The following is a 22,500-nucleotide window of genomic DNA, read 5'->3' as shown; positions in this document are numbered from 1 at the left end:
ATTACATACAAAATCGAAATTATGATTTTAAAATCTAAAATTATGGCAATCAAAATGATTATTTGAAAAGTCAAAATGATGACACTAAATTGAAATTATGACTTAAAAAGTTAAATTATGACAATCGTAATTATGACAAGTCAAAATTATGACATTAAATTCAATCTACGAGATTATGATTTAAAATGTCAAATTATTACACACAAATCGAAATTATGATTTTAAAATCTAAAATTATGGCAATCAAAATTATGACTTAAAAAGTCAAAATTATGACACTAAATTGAAATTATATGACAATCGAAATTAAGACAAGTCAAAATTATGACATTAAATCGAATCTACGAGATTAAAAAGTCAAATACGACATCAAAACAGTCACAATTATGAGATAAATCTTATGAGATAAAATTGACATTTTATTTCATAATTATGACTTAATTCATAATTTGACTTAGTATGCCATAATTTTGACTTTTAAAATCAATTTCGACTTCTCGAGATCTCATAATTATGACTTAGTGTGTCATAACCTTTTTATCTCATTATTATTACTTTTAAAGTCAGAATTTTGCCTTTTCATCTCATAATTATGACTTATGTTATAATTTCGACTTTTGATTTACCAGAGCATGTTTTTTTTTTTCCTTATGTGGCGGAAATGGGCTTCCATAGAAAAACGATCATGAAAAAGTACATTAGGAACATCAGAATATGAGAAATAATGGCTTCCTGAGCCGGCCGTCTGGTGAACGTGTCAATGGGCTTCGACTCGGATCTGAATCACAAATCCACTGGAAACCCAGGAATGGGAAAATCATTGAGATGGTCCAGGAAAGCTCAGTCGGAGCGTTTCAGACGCTCCCCATATTTCACTATCAGGACACAATGGGCTCTTTCTACAGCATTCAGGGAGTTTGTTTCTGCTTGCAGATTTCAGAGAGCTGGAGGAGCGTTTGGCAGAAAGCAGCGCAAACAGAGACAAACACACATAAACATTTGCAGCATTAATCACATTTGTTTGTGATAAACATACGCACTGAAAAAATTCCTGCAGGATTTACTTTTAAACATACTCACTAATACCTACAAGTACCACTGAATGAGATCTTGAAGCGGGAGGACTGAACTGGTTTTAGGGAGTTTCAGACCAGTCTAAACGGATTTAAACAGGGAACGAGTCTGTAATAGTGAAAATTGAGACATCTGATCACGTTTAAACCCAGAGCACAAACTTCAGCAGATTTACTACCAAAAGCAGTGTAGAAGATGTAAGAACCGTCTGCAGAGTGTGTCCGGGCCAGAACATCAGTCACAGTGTGAGCTTCTCTCCGCGCTCGACAACCGTTTCCGACGCTTGGCAGATTCAGACGCTATTGACTGTCTAAAGTTCTCGTCGATGTCCGGAGCGAATCCATGCCGTTACAGCGGGTCATGTGACCCTCAGAGGAATGAAGGAGAGGCACCGGTCGGCTGAGACGGGTTAACCAAAGACCAGAGAACACACACACACACACACACACACAGACACGTATACTTAGCTATCTAAATGGAGATATTGCATAGACGTAATGGTTTTTATACCGAACCCTACCCATCACACACACACACACACACACACACACTAACCCGACCCCTAAACCTACCCATCACACACACACACACTAACTAGACCCCTAAAACTACCCCATCACACACACACACACACACACACACACACACACACACACTAACCCGATGCCTAAACCTACCCATCACACACACACACACACACACACACAAACACACACTAACCTGACCCCTAAACCTACCCATCACACACACACACACACACACACTAACCCAATCCCTAAACCTACCCATCACACACACACACAAACACACACACACACACACACACTAACCCAATCCCTAAACCTACCCATCACACACACACACAAACACACACACACACACATACTAACCCGATCCCTACACCTACCCATCATTCACACACACACACACACACACACACACACACACACAGTAACCCGACCCCTAAACCTACCCATCACACACACACACACACACACACACACACACACACACACACACACAGTAACCCGACCCCTAAACCTACCCATCACACACACACACACACACACACACACACACACACACACAGTAACCCGACCCCTAAACCTACCCATCACACACACACACACACACACACAGTAACCCGACCCCTAAACCTACCCATCACACACACACACACACACACACACACACACACACAGTAACCCGACCCCTAAACCTACCCATCACACACTCACACACACACACACACACACACACACACAGACACGTATACTGGAGAAGGAAATTAGTCTTGTTACTGAAGTGAGTTTATGCTTAAAGCAAGAACAAATATCTGCCAATGGAGTCAGAAAAATAATCTTAACTGACCCTTCGCAGGGAGTTTGACTGACAGGCGATCTGACCAATCATAATCGAATATGCCATTTTTGTCCAACAAAGCAGTCAGGAGAGTTAGTAGATTAACGTTGGAGGATTTGTACTTGAAAAACGGAAGTTTATTTGATGCTATAAATGAACTAGAAGGAAGAGATGATCGGTTCACGAGGAGCTTTACCTAAGCGATCTGTCACGACACATGAAAGAGACACAAAATGGTATTAATTGTTTACATTTCTTTAAAAAATTACCAAATTTGAAAGTTGAGACATAGTTTCATATCAAAAGTCCTGTCTGTCGGCGCGTTGTCAGTGTCCTCTCTGCTCTGCGATGTATTTTTCACTGCGTGTGAACATGGTTTGGCATGAGAGCAACACGGCTCGTCGGACACACTAAAAGGGGCGGGGCTTTGCGAACAACTCACTTCAAAGGAAAACAAGATTTTGTTTCTGACTCTTACCGGCGTCGTGAGCCGTGATGACCAGCGTGAATCTGTCCTGAGTTTCCCGGTCCAGTGTTCGGATCAGGATCAGCTGACCGGCGGATGAGAGGCTGAAAGATCCGGCTTCATTCCCACTGGAGAGTGTGTAGATGATCTGACCGTTAGCGCCCAGGTCATCGTCCCGGGCCACAACCTGCCGACACACACCGAGAGTTAACACTGTGTTTCTGACGTCACAAACTACCTTGTAACCAATCAGATCAACGTGTGATCGTCAACCAGTGGATCTCTGAGCTGAGTGAGTGAGTGGAGGCGGGGCTCATTTGCATATTCATAGAACCGCGCATACTAAATGAGGCACGGGTGTCGAGTTACATTCACGATATTTTAAGGCATTAACAATTTTTTTTCAAGGAAAAATGTGATTTTGGTGATCAAAGATGAGTTTTAAGGGATAAAATGATTGACTACAGGGGGACTTTTATGACCTTAAATTTGAATTTCCTAAAAACTAATCACAAATCGGATGAATGGAGCACAAAAACATGATTGCAAAATATTGTACAAATCCAGAATGATCAATAAAAAAGACCAGTTACCGTTAATCATTACAAACAAACGTTTGGAGTGGATCTGAAAGACATACATGAAAGATTACATTTTTTTTGTTAATTGCTTATTATAGCAATTTCTTTGCATTTTATAGAAGCAGAAATGTTCACACGGGTTGGTCTACACTCTTGTGAGGTTTTGCGTGAGAAGCGCTGGCACACCTGACTCCAGCTCATTTCCCCTCTCAGGTGAGGTTTGTTTGGATTCATTATGTAATTTATCCGAAGTGTAAAGCGTTGTGCAGTTACACCCCGTCACCGTACAGCGGGAAGCCGAATCCACTCCCTGCATTTATCATTCCAGCGACGTCAAACACTTCCAGTCACATTTCCAAGTAAGAGCGTGGTTTGTGTTGGAAATTTGCTCTTGCGTTTCTGCATGCCAAAGCAAATTCATAAATGCTGTAGAACCAAAGCCGCCCGCTCTAAAGAGATGAACTAATGCTGCCTTTACATGCTAATCCCACTTTTAAAATCGGCACGTTCAAGTCCATATGAGGTTCGTTTCTTGGGAAAAGCCTGAATGTATTGAAGATATTTAGTCAATATCCATATTAAATAAAATGCAACGTCCCATTCATTGACAAATGATGCATTCACTGTGTAAAATACATGCAATATGCATCAAATGGCTATTTATATACGTAAATAATACATGATTGTAACCGTCAAGAGGACACAATGTAGGATGTGGGAAAAATTAATCTGAATGAGACTGAACAACTCAGAAACTAACAATTATCTCTGAGTTTCCCAGTTGTAAATGTGACTTGAGAGGCCGTTCATGTCCAGTTTCTGACAAGGAAACCCATATGTTAATAGCGATGAAGGCCCTATGAAATCTGTTTTATTTTTTCCCAAATTATGTTTTTTTTTTCTTTTTCAGATGCCGTTTTTTCCCCATTTAAATATTTCTGGATTACATTTAAATGGTTAAATTACATTTTATTAATAAAAAAAAAAGTTCTAATTAATTGAAATCCCGAGACTTACACAATTGAACAAAAATGTATTAAACATTTAGCAAAAATTACATTTTAGGGCCCTATGAAATCCATAATTTTTTCCCCCACAAATTCAATTGGATTTTTCTTAAATAATAAACTTTCTGGATTCCTTTTTAATGGTTTAATTTAGTTATAATAATCAAAAAGCACGTCTAATCAACTGAATTCATAAAATTGTAATTCATAAAAAAAAAATTACAACAATAGGGCCCAAAGAAATGTTTTATTAAATTCTGGGTTGTCCGTTTAAATTTTTCTGGATTTAATATTTAATACAAATTTATTATTAAAAACAACAGTAATCAAATTAAGGCATAAAACATAAATCTTTAAATTAATCCTTTTATTTTTGCCAAACAAACTGATGCAAAACAGACATTTATGGTTAAAATGAAAACATGGATGAAATATTGTGTGATATTCCTTAAAAATATAGTTTTAATAATTGTATTATTATTATTCATTGTTATTGTTCTTATTACTGTGAGTGGTACATTCAACTGTACAATAGTAGGTAACACTTTATTTTACAGTGTCCTTGTTGCATATGTTACATGTACTTACCATAGTAATAACAGTAAATTATGCATAATTACATGCAATTAACCCTCAACCAAACCCTAATGCTACCCTAACCCTATATTAATATTACTCAGCACTTAAATATATAATTACACTGTAACAATGACACCTTAAAATAAAAGGTAACCCAATAGTGATATATTTCTGTCATAATTTCTTCAAGTTAAACGAACTTTTATTTTGGCGGGTTGCGGTGAAGAGCTGTGAGTTATGCATGTTTATGTACTATCGCTGAAATGGCCAAACTCGAAAGCTGCATGAATGCGGTGTACTTGCCTGTAAGATGTTCTTGGGCAGGTTTCCTAAGTTCTCCTGCACGCTGACGGTGTACGGCGAGAGCTCGAACACAGGCGAGCGGTCGTTCACATCCAAAAGCACAATGTTAACGGTGGCGCGATCCACGCGTGAGCTACTCCCGCGATCCGAAGCCTGAACGGTCAGAGAATACGAAGATCGCGTCTCCCGATCCAGGAGCTTCGCCACTGAAATAACTCCCGTCACCGAGTCGATCCGGAAATCGGAGTTCACGTTTCCGCCGGCGATTGAAAAGCGAATCTGCCCGTTCGTTCCCTCGTCCGCGTCGCTGGCGAAAACGCGCAGGACGTCGGTTCCGGTGAGCGTGTTCTCCTCGATCTCGATGTCGTAGATGTTCTGGGAGAAGCTCGGCGTGTTGTCGTTCACGTCCAGAACCATCATGGTGACCTCCATCGTGGACGAAAGCGGTGGATCACCTTTATCGGTGGCCATGATTATCAAAGAGTAATTCGCCATTTCTTCGCGATCCAGTTCGCCAACCAAAATCACGCCGCCATCGATGTTCCCGATGCTAAACTTGTTTCCGAACGGCCCTTTGAGGGAATATTCCACGTAGCTGTTCGGCCCGCTGTCGGCGTCAGTGGCCAGCGCCGAAAACACCACCGTATCCACCGGCGTGTTCTCCTGAATGTACGCCGTCGACTGCGAAGTGAAGGTGGGCGGGCAGTCGTTGACGTCCAGCAGAATGATTGACACCTGGGCGGTGCTGGTGAAGCGGGTCATGGGAGGCGGAGCCAAGTCATTAACGGTGATGACCAGGTTGTAGAAAGACTGCGTCTCGCGGTCCAAGGGTTTCTTGGTCTGTAAGACGCCCGTGTCGGTAATGGTGAACTGGGACTGCGGGTCACCTGACGCAATCGTGTAACGCAGCTCCGCATTCGGCCCTGAAAAACACCACACATGCTGTTAAATTAATAATGGGTTATACCTCTGCTGTAACTTACCGTTGTAGAAAACATAAACAATGTTTCGTCTATCAACACAAAATCCTTGACTTTTTGCCGGTATGGTCTGAAGATGATACGCCTCGATTTAGGTAAAAATCACCAACAATTTAGGAGGAGTTCGAAAAATTAGGTTTTGAAAGAAAATCAAAATGGTGGATAGGATGTTCGGTATAATTGATATCTATGTTCTCGGCATGACCCGAGGAATCTATTAAGACCAGTTTCATTACAATAAGCAAATACAATCAAAGGTAATGAGCATTTTTGGAAAAATCTAAACTTTTTGTTTACCTTCAGGGCATGGTGCCGAAGACACACATACAGAGTTTCGTAACGATACGGCAATGCACTCGTAAAATATAGCATTTTACGACAAAATTCGTAAAACGCTAAAGAGGCCAGTTTTGTTATAAGAAAAAAGAGCCATTTTTATGTTATAAAAACAAATGTAAAACAAAATATCCTGACCACTAGGTGGCACTGCGCTGAAACTATCCAGGTTGGCTATCCAGCCTCACGTTCATTTTGGCATGCTATTCGTCGAATTAGTTTGCGCGTTATTCGAGAACGTTTTGACAAATCAACTTGAATTCTATAACTTTTTGTCTGCATTGTCGGAAGATGATCTTGTTCAGTTCGTTTTTATCGGGAAATGAAAAAATGGCGGAACAGTTTTGAAAATTGAATTTTCTTTCTAGCCCTTATGGCTCAAAATTTTAGACAGTTGGTGGTGCTAGAGCGATTGAGTTAGAGACTCTGTAATTGGTGTGTTTAATGATCAGATTGTCCTCTATCTGTGATCCAAAATTCATAACTTCCAGAGTGGAAGAAGAAGAAGAATAGGAACAGCAACGGATGCGATAGCTGCCATCTCACCTTCGAATGTTAAATTACTGAAATATTAACTGAAATATTATAAAAGTCCCCCTGTGGTGAACATCCAGCTTTTAATGTTGTTTATGTGTCTATGTGGAGTTTTTAATACGCTTAAAGACAAACCATGTGTAAATTCATAAGTCGACACCATTGCTGAGTATTTCCTCCTTAAAACTGCAGTGAACCAAAGACAGTCTCAAAAACACGCTTTGAAATCGCTGGTGTTTCTGACGTCACAAACTACCTTGTAACCAATCAGATCAACGTGTGATCGTCAACCAGTGGATCTCTGAGCTGAGTGAGTGAGTGGAGGCGGGGCTCATTTGCATATTCATAGAACCGCGCATACTAAATGAGGCAAGGGTGTCGAGTTACATTCAAGATATTTTAAGGCATGAATAATTTTTTTTCAAGGAAAAAACATTTAAATATGTAATCATGGTGATCAAAGATGAGTTTTAAGGGATAAAATGATTGACTTCAGTTTAAAGAAAATAGTCTGACTAACAAAGTGTTTGGGATTCCTTATATTTGAGTCTAGTGTTGTGAACTCAGCAACATGCCAACATTGAACTGTGTTAGTAAGAAGAGTCTCGTGGGCTTCACATGAGGAGCACTAATTGTGCAGCACGTGTAGACAGTACGTGGACGACAACTCGCTTCTTATCTGAACATGTAAAGCACATATAGCTTTGTGTTGAGGTCAGTTAGTAGAGAAAGACTACACGCCTGTGCACATATATATTCAAATGCGCACACCTATAGATTAAACACGTAATACGCATGTGCACACCGTTTTCACAGATTCACGGTTTTGAACGTTTTTCAAAATTTTTCTTAAAGCTGCTTTGAAACAAACTATTAAAAGCGCTGTATAAATGAAGGTGACTTGACTAGAGAACAGCACAGACCGAGTGTCTACAAGAAATATCTTTGGTGCGTTTTGGAGGTTTGGCCGTCATCCATTCACAATGAATGTGTGATTGTCCAGACGTGCTGAAGCTGATAATGCTACAGTACAGGGAGTGTGTGATATGGATCTGCAGATCTAATCTGCTCAGTTCAGAGTAAATGAGCTCTAATTGAGCGTCCGTAATGCCGTTCAGACGGGAGCTCATGTGGAACGCCGTGGCACCTTCCCACACTGGGCCTGTTTACAAAACACCCCGACCTACACGCTGTCCGGGGTCAGGGGTCAGGGGTCAGGGGTCAGGAAACGCTAACAATGATGTCTCGGTCTCGTGTGCGATGAGGACGGCAGACAAGCAGAATGAGGAAGAAAAGCCACAGGCACAAATGTAGGTCAGCGTAACCACATTAGAGTCTGAGACACGAGACGCGAGACTCACGGACACGCCAGACGAGTCTCACGAAACCGTTCAAAAACACGTGCGGCTCATAATTCACCCCAAAACTGCCTTCACCGTCTGCGCAAAACATCAGTTCTATTCACTTCAACTCGACCCAGACATGATTCTGTGAGAATCTAAACTAGGTGTTCAATATTAACATTCTGCAACATTTAAAAAAGAAAAAAACATGATATTAAATGAATAAAGTTAATTTACTCTTGTTGAACAGAACATGAATATTGTTAAAAAATATCCCAAAAATGTAGAAAATGACGATTATAAATAAATAATGCAGAAATGTATTTTATGCTATAATATTTGTAACATTTTAACACTGCAATATGAAATTAAATGAATAAAGTTACTTTACTCTTGTAGAAAACAACATACTGTAAATATAATTAAAAACATCTAAGAACTGGCAAAATGTAGAAAATTATGATTATAAATAATCAATAATCGTGTGTGTTTAATTCAGTAAAGAAACGTATTTTAAACTAGTTATGAAAAAGCAAAAACAGGTTGTTTTTTTATCGAAAGGCAAACAACAGTACAGAAATGTATTTTATGCTATGATATGAGCATTTTTCACTATTCTTACATCTAAATATGATATTAAATTTTAGTGTCGTAGAAAACAACATAAAAATCGTTAAAAAACATAGAAAATGACGATTATAAATAATCGTGTATATTTAGAAACAGAAACGTAAATACAGAAACGTATTTTAAACTAGTTATGAAAAATCGAAATGCAAACAAACTAAGGTAACTAATCAACCTAAATTTGAATTGTAGGTAGAAAACAGAATACAGAATTGCAATTTGAATTTAAGAACATAGAATTAAAATTAATCAAAATTCATAAAACATTTGTATAAAAATGTATCAATTTGTTTAATGAATTTCAGTTTCTATGCCCTTAAATTCAAATATTTTATAAATACAAAAAAAAGTTTGAAAAGAATTTTAATATAATTAAAAATTATTTTACCTAATATTTGTGTGTGACATATTATGTATTTTTATGCTCAGTAGAGTAGGGTTTCCCAAACTGGGTTTTGCGATAAAATAAAATAAAATAAAATAAAATAAAATAAAATAAAATGTAAAAAAATTATTAAAAAATATTAAAAAAAAAAAAAAAAAAAAAAAAAAAAAAACACTTTGAACATGTGTTGTTACATAATTTAAATATTAATTTAACATATCAGGGGTTCTTCAAGTAAATATTTTAGCTCAGGCAGACGTCAGCATTCTTATATTGTTTTTTTTTTTTTTTGGTGATTTTTGCCTTTTATTGGGACAGGACAGTAGAGAGTTGACAGGAAGTGAGGTGGGAGAGAGACGGGGGATGGGACTCGAACTCAGGCCGCCCAAGCGCAACAGCGCTACATGTGTCGGCGTGCTGACCACGAGGCCATCAGCGCCGACAGACGTCAGCATTCTTACGCTTACCGTCATCGGCGTCTCTGGCGCTCACGGTGAGCACGGATGTCCCGGGACTCAGACTCTCCAGGACCGAAGTGCTGTACATGGAGCTGTTGAAGACGGGCCGGTTATCGTTGACGTCCAGCAGGTTAAAGTAGACCCGGACAGAAGAGCACAGGCCGCCCCCGTCCCGAGCCTGGACCGTCAGGATGAAAAACTGCTGAGACTCGTAGTCCAGCGGGCGGGTGACGTTGAACACGCCGGTGACGGGGTTCAGGAGGAAGGTGGAGTCCTCGTCATCCTCCTCTATTGAGTATGTGATCTCACCGTTCGAGCCCGAGTCCGAGTCGCTGGCCAGAATCGCCGCCACAATAGAACCTCAATGGAGAAAGACAACAGAAAACACATGAGGGACTGCACTGCAAAAAATGCTTTTCTTACTTAGGATTTTGTCTTGTTTCCAGTTCAAATATCTAAAAATTCTTAAATCAAGAAGCATTTACTAGATGAGTAAAATGCCATTTGATATTATGTCTTGTTTTCTGGGGAAATAAATCAAAATTAAGAGAGTTGTTGCTTAAAAAAAAAGCTAAACTATCTGCCATTGGGGTGAGAAAAATAATCTTAATTCAAACAGAAACAAGATTATTTTTCTTACCCTTATCTAATCCTTTAATCAGTCAGTCCGACTCGAAATGAGCCAAATCACACTCAAACCAATCACAATCAAGCATTCCAAAACAATGGTTACAATATATAATAACCAGATATATTAACCTCGGAGCTCACAGTAGGTTTTGTCTTTAACGGTACACTGTAAAACCTAGCGCTCGAAATAATGAATTGGTTTGAGTAGAGCCAACTCAAATTATACAAATCAGTTCCATCAAATTAACTTTTATGAGTATTTAGAATTTCCTTTATATTTTGAGTTCACAAAACTGACACATTTTAAGTAAGCTGAATTGTTTCATTGTTTTGAGTTTTATGAACAGGTTTCTTTTAATTTAGACAAACTTAAATTTAACTGAAACTGGGCTGGGATTTCTATTTCCCAGCATGCTTTGCCATGACACTTAAAAGGGAAAGTAAATGCTAAAATTATTATTTTTTTGCCAGATTAACATTAAGTGGGAGATTTAATAGTGTTTAATGTTTTGTTATGGTAGTTTAGAAGAGTTTCTGTTAAGTTGGGTTGGGGGGGGGGGGGGGTTCCATCATGGTGACGAGTGTTGCATGAGCTTGCTTTGAGAACAGTGTATATTAATAGTTTTATATTTCTGCATTCATTCAGCACATGCTGTGCTAATGCTGTCAAAGCATTGTGTTAATAATTAGCAAGGTAGCATTTATTGAATCTCATTTTAAATATATTTAGTAGTGGAAACTTGGCTTGCTTATACCAGCCATATAAGCAAGCCAAGTTTCCACTACTAAATATATTAAAACAGAGATTACATGAGAATCTTAAATTATGTATGAATAAGCTTACTCAAATATTTAAAGTTAAGAGCAATTAAGTACAAAATCTGTAAGTTCTGCTTACTTAAACGTTACATTTCTTAACTTAAAAAAAATGTATGTAACTGATTACCTCAGATTATTTGAGTTCTGCCAACTTATTGGGGTTTACAGTGTGTGAAGTGAGCCAGAAGAGAGTCAGTACCTGGGTTCATGTCCTCGGGGATGTCGAAGGAGTACACGGAGCGGGAGAACTTGGGCGCGTGATCGTTGAGGTCTGTGACGGTGATGTTGACCCGAACATCGGAGGATTGCAGGCCGTCGTCGGCTCGCACCAGCAGAGAATACTTCGACCGGCGCTCTCGGTCCAAGCGCCTGGTGGCCATCAGCTCGCCGGATTCGGGATCGATGCGGAAACTGTCGTCCGCTCCACTGATGATGGCGTAGGTCACCAGAGCGTTCGCCCCCTGAACACAAACACACACACTTCCATCACACACCAACCTGACATAAACACAGACTTCACTTCAGCAATGTGATTTATGAGTTAAACTAAACACACAGGCAAGAAGTAATGTAGGGGGCGGGGCTTGATTTTATCCACTGGCATTTGATTGGCTCATCAACTTTGAAGCACACTTCAAAAACAATGATGTTCTTCCTCAGTGTTTCTGTCTTGTTTTCCAGCACATATATCTAAACATCCTTAAATTAAAGGGGTGTTTGATTATGATTTGACTTTTCTAACTTTAGTTAGTGTGTAATGTTGCTGTTTGATCATAAACAACATCTGCAAAGTTACAACGCTCAAAGTTCAGAGCAAAGGGAGATATTTGCTTTTACAGAAATCGCTTTTTAAGGACTACAACAAACGGCTGGTAGAGACTACACCACATTCCTCCCGGGTTAGTGACATCACCAACCCTAGAATTTACATAAACCCCGCCCCCTGAACACGATTTATAGATTATCAAGACAGAATATGCTAATCAATTACTAGAAGATAACTCCACATCAGCTTCATAAATTCATCAACTAACCATTCAGAAATGTCCTGTTGCTTCTACATGTTGTCACTGACTTAGGTTTGAACATAAAAGGCTAAAAGTTTTAGAAATTTTCAGTGCATGTCTGTGTGAGTTGTTGAGCTGTTGTAGCTCCACCCCCTGTGCCGGGAGCAGCAACTCATTTGCATTTAAAGGGACACACAAAAAACTGGCGTTTTTGCTCGCCCTCAAAAATTGACAATTTTAACATGTTATATAAAAATATCTGTGGGGTATTTTGAGCTAAAACTTCACACACACACTCTGGGGACATCAGAGACTTATTTTACATCTTGTGAAAAGGACATTATACCACTCCTTTAACATACATTTACTGAAGAAGCAAAACGACTGAAGATAATAAGTCTTGAGTTTTGAAAATACTAAAATAACAGTTAAAGTAGGCTTAATTATCATTATTTTCATGTTTTAATAATGATTATGCATTTAATAATGTATATAAATATTTCAACATTTATGTAATGATTTAATTTTGAGTTATTCGGCCCTCCATATATATATATATAGTAAAAGTAAAACTAATAGTGCATCACGTCACACATTGAACTTCAGATTGCAGTGGCATTAATTAGTGAGAGTGCAAAGTATTTAATTTCCACACTGGTGTTGAGTTTCTCCAGTCCACAGCTGACAGCGGAGAAACACAAACCCAACGAGAGAGAGAGAGAGAGAGAGAGACAGAGAGAGAGAGAGAGAGAGAGACAGAGAGAGAGACAGAGAGAGAGAGAGAGAGAGAGACGGGGCGAGAGACGCACAGTTGTGCCTTTGAACCGGACGGATATACGGTTCCTCTGTAAACTCAGCTAATAGATCCCCTGATACACACAGCGCTGAACATCTGATACTCCACACCAGTCCAGCGTGGCACATGAATAACGCCGGTGACAGATCGTGACGTCCCCATTCCAGCACGAGACAATACGAGTTCAGACAGACACGTTAAAGAAGAGACGCTTCACGACATCAAAGAGCCGAAGATCATCCAGGGCCTCGAAAACAGAAAACCACTGAACACCTGCTGGTGTTTCGGCCGCACATTAAACCTTTTATTCATTTACTGCCATTTTAAACTGTGCACTGCAAAAAAATGCTTTTCTTACTTAGTATTTTTGTCTTGATTCCAGTCCAAATATCTAAAAATTCTTAAATCAACATGCATTTACTTGATGAGTAAACTGCCATTCGATGTTATGTATTGTTTTCTGCGGGAAAAAAGTGAGTTTTTGCCTAAAACAAGCAAAATTATCTGCCAATAATGTTAATTCAGACAAAAAGAAGATTATTTCTCTTACCCCATTGGCAGATCATTTTGCTAGTTTTAAGCAAAAACTCACTTCATTTTGATTTTTTTCCTGCAGAAAACAAGACATAACATCGAATGGCATTTAACCACTTTAGTAAATGCATCTTGATTTAAGAATGTTTAGATATTTGGACTGGAATAAAAGACAAAAATACTGAGTAAGAAAAGCATTTTTTGCAGTGTGGACATTCATTAAATAGCCTGAATACTGTGGCGTTCTCTCTCTCTCTCTCGGTCTCTCTCTCTCTCATAAGTCTGCTGGAAAGAAGAAAGCAGAGAGGAAGAGAAAAAAAACAAAAACGAGAGAATATGATTCCTGATCTCTGGTTTTCCCATCAGCCACCTGGGCCTCTTCCGGAGAGGGAATGATCCCGACGCTCGTTTGCTCTGCGGGACGGGGAAATTACTCGGGTTATTATGGTTCACTCAAACTAATGCCATTAAAAAACATTTTGTTGCTTGAAATACAATAAACATTAAATTAAATAAAAACTTTTTTTTTTTTGAAATACACTTATTTTATTACAGCTAGTCTCATTTTCATTTAGTTTAACTTGAAGTACTAAAATAATGACTAAAATGTAAATTAAAATTAATAAAACCATACAGGCCATAAATATATATATATATACACATATATTTATTTATTTATTTTTTATAGATTTTTATATTTATATATATAGATAAATTACAAAAAAACACAATACTAAAACTTTAATTAAAATTAAAATGGAAAATAAGATGAAATAATATTAAATATAGATATTAGATATTTACTATTATAGATATAAACTTTTAAAAAGTATAATTTTTTTTAGAAAAACACTAAAATTACTGAAAAAGGAATTAAAAACTACAACAACAATTTGTTAAAACCTAAATACTAATATTTGAAAAAAACTAAATTTAAACTAATAGAAAATTCAAAATAATTTAAAATATTAACTAAGTATAAAATTATAATAGTATATTAACGACACTAAAATGACGCTGGACAGACACACATGACCGTATGGACGAACATTCAGACATGGTTTAAATTCGAGAGATGATGAACTTTATGTTCTTCATGAATACACTGTATAATTGGCTTTTGGATGTGTTTACAGTTGTTTATGAATGTTGAAACGTAACGTTGTTTGTGTATGGCAACCACGGCACACTCTGCATAGCAACCACACACACAGACTGATGTTCGCGTCACAGAAACGGATCCAGCTTCTTTATCTTCATCACACGTACGGCTTCATCCGAGACAGATCCGGTCTGAGTTCTGGAAACACGGAGAGCCGTACAGGAATAACCCTGGACGGGATTCAGGCATGCTGTTAGTGGCCGACTCTAAAACGGAGGACTTTTGGAGCACAAAAATCCCATAATTCCTGATCACTGTGCCAAGGTTGCCATTTAAAAACAAAAAAAGCTGGAAACGAGGATAACCAAGAGGAGAGAAAGTTCCCAGATGAGATTTCTCCAACACCAGTAGTAAAATAAGTTATATCGGAATAATTAAAAAGGTCAAATATTAATGTAATATAAGCTGACACAATAAATATATTAAGGTGCTTTTAAGTGCCACTTTTATGCTTATTTCCTTTCATGTAGTGTGTAATAAAGCTGAATGTAAAAGGTCTAAAAGTTTCAAAGATCAAAGTGCATATCATCTCCTAAAAGAACAAATCGATTCTGAACTGAAACGAGTCGTCAGTAATTCAGTCTCACTTCCTATGTAGGTTTGTAACTAATTAGCATAATGCCAGCCTGTGGTCTTGATTGGCTGAGCAGCGTCTCTTAGCTCCGCCCTCAAACACTGTAGTGTATCTGAGACTGGAAGAGTTTGGTTCGTGTTGTTCATGTGGAGAAGACGCTGTTTTCTGAGATTGATATGGTAAAACCCACGCCATCATTACTGTTCGTATCACTGAGATCAAGAGCTGAGATTCAGATATGATAATGAGCGTTTGCTTTCTGACCAATCAGAGCAGAGCAGCTCTCAGAGAGGCGGGGCTTAGAGAGACTGAAGCGTTTCAGACACTGAGAGGAAAGAGCTGACGCTGCACTGGAGATTATGAGGACGTTAAAGTGTTTTAGATCTGGATGAATGTGAAGCTGTTGTAGGAGAAACTCAACAACATTAGGAGCCTTTAATAGAGTATAATAGGGGCACTTTAAAATAATAAATGCCTTTTATTTAGGGTCTCTTATTATTGTCTTATCCACCATATTCATTGTCATTCACTTCCAGTCATTTTATCTGTACAAAAACATCCTGTTACACTGTTTGATGTTAAAAACTGGTTACATTTTTTTTTTCTATTTTAATTTTTGTTAAAGTTGTGTCTATATCATTTTTATAGCAAACACCCAGAACACATTTACATACTTCTTATTTTCGATCAGGTTTTTGCATACGAGTGTTTCAGTGGCGTCAGAGCATTAGATTTCTCTGTGTTCGGTTTAATGTTGTCTTCCTGTAAAGAACGAGCAGTTTAATACTCTCTCACTCTCTCTGCCAACAAACCATCATCTGGAGACGAACACGCGACACACTCAGAGAATCAACACTGGAAATGAGCTCTGAAGTCTGAATACCGTCTCAGAACATCAGTGTGTTAGACTGTGTCGCCCTCTTTTCTGCTTGATTAAAGTTAATCTAGCGCTGCGGAAACATATCAAACGCTGCAGATCATCTCTGTCTGGAGGCGGAGCCAAACTGACTCCTCCCACACGTGTGTCCAGAGACAGAGCCAAACTGACTCCTCCCACACGTGTGTCCAGAGGCGGAGCCAAACTGACTCCTCCCACACAAACGCCTGTCTGGAGGCGGAGCCAAACTGACTCCTCCCACACGTCTGTCCAGAGGCAGAGCCAAACTGACTCCTCCCACACGCCTGTCCAGAGGTGGACGCCTGTCCAGAGGCGGAGCCAAACTGACTCCTCCCACACGTCTGTCCAGAGGCAGAGCCAAACTGACTCCTCCCACACGCCTGTCCAGAGGTGGACGCCTGTCCAGAGGCGGAGCCAAACTGACTCCTCCCACACGCCTGTCCAGAGGCGGAGCCAAACTGACTCCTCCCACACAAACGCCTGTCCGGAGGCGGAGCCAAACTGACTCCTCCCACATGCCTGTCCAGAGGCAGAGCCAAACTGACTCCTCCCACACGCCTGTCCAGAGGCGGAGCCAAACTGACTCCTCCCACACAAACGCCTGTCCAGAGGCGGAGCCAAACTGACTCCTCCCACACAAACGCCTGTCCGTAGGCGGAGCCAAACTGACTCCTCCCACACGTCTGTCCAGAGGCGGAGCCAAACGGACTCCTCCCACACGTCTGCTAGCAACATCATCCACGTCATTCCCCATCTGACGGGCTTCATGTGGCGTTCGCTTGCATTCGTCTACTGACTGCTGTCTGTCTTTGTGTGTGTGTGTGTGTGTGTGTGTGTGTGTACCTCGTCTGCATCTGTGGCTGTGATCTGCATTATCCTGAAGCCGTCACTGATGTTCTCCTGGATCGTGACGTCGAGTGTGTCCGTGGGAAAGACGGGCGGGTTGTCGTTCACGTCCTGAAGGGTGATTTCAACCTGAGAGACAGAAATCAAAACTTCATTCAGTCAACAGATCTTCACACAGAGATTCAACGAGGAAATCAGACAGCTGGAGATTTACATGATTTTACACGAGTAAAGCAGAGGCAGCAGCTTGATAACACACCAATGGTCAATACATACAAATGAACACACACACACACACACTTTCTCTCTCTCTCTCTCTCTCACACACACACACACACACTCACACACACACACACACACAGAGGAAACGCACACAAAAGAGCAGAGAGTGAATCATTGTTCTGGACTCTCTGGTTCTCGCGGGTCTTTTGTCTGAAGAACAGAAGATGGAAATGCAGCATGAATGAACATCTACAGTGAATCCTGAACAACATCATATAACACTGAAGTCAGGAAGCGTTCGAAGCGTCTGACACTGCACTCACACACTCTTCCTCAGGGTTTCTGTCTCGTTCTCCAGCACACACATCTAAACATTCTTAAATCATGACACATTTACTGGAGAAGAAACATGACTGAAAGTATGTCTTGTTTAATGAAAAATGTATGAAAAAAAAGCGAGTTTGTGCTTATTTTTCTTCTTCAGTAAATCTTGATTTAAGAAAATGTAGATATTTGTACATGGAAAACAAGACAGAAATATTTTATTTGATAGTCAATTAAATTTTAAGTTACATATCAATGAACTACTTTCTAAACTTAAGCTTAAATTGGGTTTTTATTTCAGAAACAGATCTTTATTTTATTTTAGTGCAAGGAAATATTTGGTATCTCCAACCTTTTTATCACTCTAGGATTATGGAGATGTGCTTTATATGAATGCTCCAGTACATTATTAAAAAATATATATATATCATAGCGCTTTACGTTTCATTACAGGTTATAGTTATCAAGCACATCATCACACTTTATATGATAAAGTTGAGTTGCCATCTTTGTATTCTCGAAGAAGTTTGAACTGGTATTGTTTTATTTATAAGTCCATCTTATTTTCCTCTCTGCGTTTCTAATTCCAATATTTGCTACATTCTTCATTCTAATGATTTGTAATATCTTAAAGTTCCTTGGATTCGAACAGAGATGTAGGACAAAAAGGCTTTAAATTTAATGCTTCTTCTGCTTGGAATAATTGACAAAACATCTTAAAGCTGACTATGCTTCCATCCGTAAACCAACAGATTGTGTGTTTTGTCCTTTGGTAAATTGCTGTTGTGATCCTTGATTGTGTGTTGATGTGTACTTGTATCTCTGTGTTATTGTAGTTGCTTTCTTGGCCAGGACACTCTTGTATAAGATATTTTAATCTCATTGAGTTTTTAACCTGGTTAAATAATGAATGAATGAATGAATGAATGAATGAAAACCACACAGACATCAGCAGGAGTTTGGGTGAGACTGAGTCTCCCCTCATTAGTGTCCCAGCAAGCAATTCTGCATTTAGAAGCCGTCTAATAGCGTCCACACACAGCCCAGATGTCTAGACTAAAACAAGGTGAAATTTGGGCTGTCAGTGGAAATGTAATAGACGTCTAAACCATCACCCAAGATAGACTAGACATCAATTAGATCACAAAGAAATGAAATGAGTGAAGAAATGAAACCAAACACCTTGTAATCACTGTTGACTTTACTAACATGATGGAATATCAAACATCTCGCAAGTTATTTTGGCAAAAACGACTTGTAACAAAAGTTATTTTGGCTAGAAGAGTGTAACACCGTGTCCTAACAAAACGCACCGCACCGCACGATAAAAGGTTATTCTCCATGTTAATCAGAGAGTTTGTCCTATCCAGCCGCGACGGCGACACGCGACGATTCTAGTTTAGAAACGGTTTCTATTTTTCTGCGACGTCGCGCTGGAACAACAAACACAAAGTGTGGCGATGATAATCTCGGGTGCTGTTTATGTGCTTTATTTAATGTTAAAAGCGTGTCATGTGACTCTGAATATCATTTAGTGCTCCAGCTTTGAAGCTGTAAAAGAAACACTGGATAATTCACCTCAGATCTTCAAATTAAACAAATGGAAACAAGAACGTTCAAACTGTGAACAAACAAGTGTATTCTTCGACAAAGATTGTTTTAGTAACTCAGCCTATGTATTTTTAATAATGTTTAAATGGTGTAATATTTGTGAATTTGATTATGTACTTATCCATTTTCTTACGAGTGCCGTCAACATTACTCTCTGGTGCCGCGAGACTCCGCCCACACGCTGTTCTGATTGGCTGACTCCGCCCACACACTGTTCTGATTGGCTGGCTCCACCCACACGCTGTTCTGATTGGCTGACTCCGCACACACACTGTTCTGATTGGCTGACTCCGCCCACACGCTGTCCTGATTGTCTGACTCCGCCCACACGCTGTCCTGATTGTCTGACTCCGCCCACACGCTGTACTGATTGGCTGACTCCGCCCACACGCTGTCCTGATTGGCTGACTCCGCCCACACGCTGTCCTGATTGGCTGACTCCGCCCACACGCTGTCCTGATTGTCTGACTCCGCCCACACGCTGTACTGATTGGCTGACTCCACCCACACGCTGTACTGATTGGCTGACTCCACCCACACGCTGTACTGATTGGCTGACTCCGCCCACACGCTGTTCTGATTGCCTGAGTCTGCCCACACGCATTCTAAATGGCTGTGGGTTTTGATTGATTTTGACGTGTCTCATTGATCCAAATTTTTTTATGACGGATGAGAGTTTCGGAGGCAGTGTGTAAGCGTGATTGACACGACATGATGTCGTATTTATTTTATAACGTGCGAAAACACGAAATTCGGACACGAATTTCGGACTCCGTGTGCAAGAACCGTTACTCATAGCCGGACTATATCGGGTCTATAGTTAATCTAGACAGTGAAATGACGGCTAATGCATGCTGGGATGTGTGTTCCTCATTAGCGCGCTCTTGACGAACACACACGACTCTCGCTGAGTTATAGTTCAGTGATGTGTGTGTCGCAGGACAGACTCGAGATCGAGGTGAAGAACCGATAGTTTTCACACCCGCGGATCCGAAGAATAACAGAAGAAATATATATAACATCATCTTCCTCTGCTGAACTCGACGCCGCATGAATATTCACGCTCGCTCTGAAGTGTAAATAATCCCGACGCATCATCAAGAGACACGAGAGATAATTACACTGAGTTTATTTCACCCACAATCCCCCGGGAGAATCATATCAAAGCAGAGGAAAACCGGGAAAAGTGTGTGTGTCTACTGAGAATATACACAGGTGAAAGACAAACCGACACACACACACACTTACACACACACACACACACACACACACACACACTTACACACACACTCAGTCACTCACTCTCACTCACTCACACACACACACACACTTACACACACACTCAGTCACTCACTCTCACTCACTCACTCACTCACTCACTCACACACTCACACACACACACACACACTCACTCAATCACTCGCTCGCTCGCTCGCTCACTCACACACTCACACACTCACTCACTCACTCACTCACTCACTCACTCACTCACACACACAGATCAGGTTGAGTTTCAGAGCTCAGAGTCTCAGTTTCAGCTTGTTTGACTCTATTATTAAACACACACCATCTCTAGTGTGTGTCGTAGTGTTAGACTGAAGTTACAGAATCAGAGGTGAGTTTGAGTTCAACTCACTTAAACAATCTCTATATCGACCAAACCAGCTTTAATTGATCCTAATAATTCTCTCTCTTTCTGGCATGTTTTTCCAAAAACCTGTTCTACTCTAAAACTGAGAAAATCAAACCCATAAATCTAAACAAGTTATGAGTTATGAGTTATGAGTTATGAGTTATGCTCCAAATGTGATCTTGATATCTCAGTGAATGATCTTTCAGTGAGAGTGCAGTACCAAACGCTTCCACTAGAGGAAACTCAAAATGAAAAATCAGAAATGCATCTCATTTATGCTCACACATGAAAATGACCCAGAGAGTTTAAACGTCTGAGTTCAGTCATGAAATAAATGTTTCACTCGCTGTATTACAGTTTTTCTGAATTGCTAAAACACTAAACTAAGTATTTTGGTTCATTGACCCTGATTTTGCTGTTGCACAACTTACAGTATTTGAGTGTACAGTAATATGCCTTTCATTAAGAGTTTTATTTGAACTTTTTGGCTTTTGCAGTTGGACTGCAGTATTTTTACAGTATTCAAGTAATAATAATAATAAACTTTATTTTCTATAGCGCCTTTAACTGTACATCTCAAAGCGCTTTACAGAAACAAATAAAACAACAAAAATACACCATATAAAATAATGCACAATATCAAATTAAAATTAAAGCAACAAAATACACCATTTAAAATAATGCACAATGAAAAATGTATGCAAATATTCAATTGAAAGCTACCCTAAAAAATGATTTTTAAGGTAAGATTTAAAAATGCTAAGAGATTGGTGGCAAGTGCTGAATATACAGAGATTCAATAGGCCTAATATTCAATATTCAGTAAAATACTATACTTGCAGTGCATACAGAATACAATATGTTCACATTACTCAGTTGTAATTACTAGACTTTTTATGTAATTGCAAACATTGTTTACTGTATATAATATTAGTCTTTTCTGTAACGTTCTGGATGCTGTTTTCTCCATTTTTTGATTGGTGATCTGTATGCTTATTTTATTGACTCATGTGTGTATGATCTGAAAGCATTGTTTGATTTTGAGTACAGCAATTGTTTGACTTTTTGAGAAGAGTCAATGGTTTTGTGAGTTTAGTTTGAATATTTGGATTTGTGTTTGATGTTGTGAGAAAATGGGTGAAGGTTTCAAGAAATGCGTCTTAGCAATTGCGAAAAACTGTACTGAGCGAAGCAGAGTTCAGAGGTCATTCAGGAGACCAGAGCTCTGATGTGAGATGATGTCACAACAAGAGGTCGAGGGTCACGCGTGTGATGTTTGCTGGCGAGTGTGTGTGAAGAACACCGTGATTAAACACACATGATCTCACACCTCATCGCGTGGATGAAATGAAATGGCTGTTGATGTTCATGTTGATTTCCACAACAGGATCAACAGCTCCTCTAACACA

General features: G+C 39.4%; 1 protein-coding gene across 1 annotated transcript in view; it reads right to left on the bottom strand.

Moving 5' to 3' along the window:
- fat4 (FAT atypical cadherin 4) overlaps window positions 1-22,500 on the bottom strand; it is a 97,642-nt gene that overhangs the window by 38,984 nt on the left and 36,158 nt on the right. Inside the window, exons 2-6 of the mRNA XM_079892261.1 lie at window positions 17,299-17,430; window positions 11,684-11,945; window positions 10,045-10,395; window positions 5,373-6,295; window positions 2,915-3,089 (exon numbers count right to left, since the gene is read on the bottom strand). Coding sequence (XP_079748387.1) covers window positions 2,915-3,089; window positions 5,373-6,295; window positions 10,045-10,395; window positions 11,684-11,945; window positions 17,299-17,430 — 1,843 coding nt within the window. The remainder of the gene's footprint in view (window positions 1-2,914; window positions 3,090-5,372; window positions 6,296-10,044; window positions 10,396-11,683; window positions 11,946-17,298; window positions 17,431-22,500) is intronic.

Source organism: Squalius cephalus (genome assembly GCF_949319135.1).
Source record: "Squalius cephalus genome assembly, chromosome: 14".
NCBI classification, from domain to species: domain Eukaryota; kingdom Metazoa; phylum Chordata; class Actinopteri; order Cypriniformes; family Leuciscidae; genus Squalius; species Squalius cephalus.
This window is presented reverse-complemented; position numbering and strand designations above follow the sequence as displayed.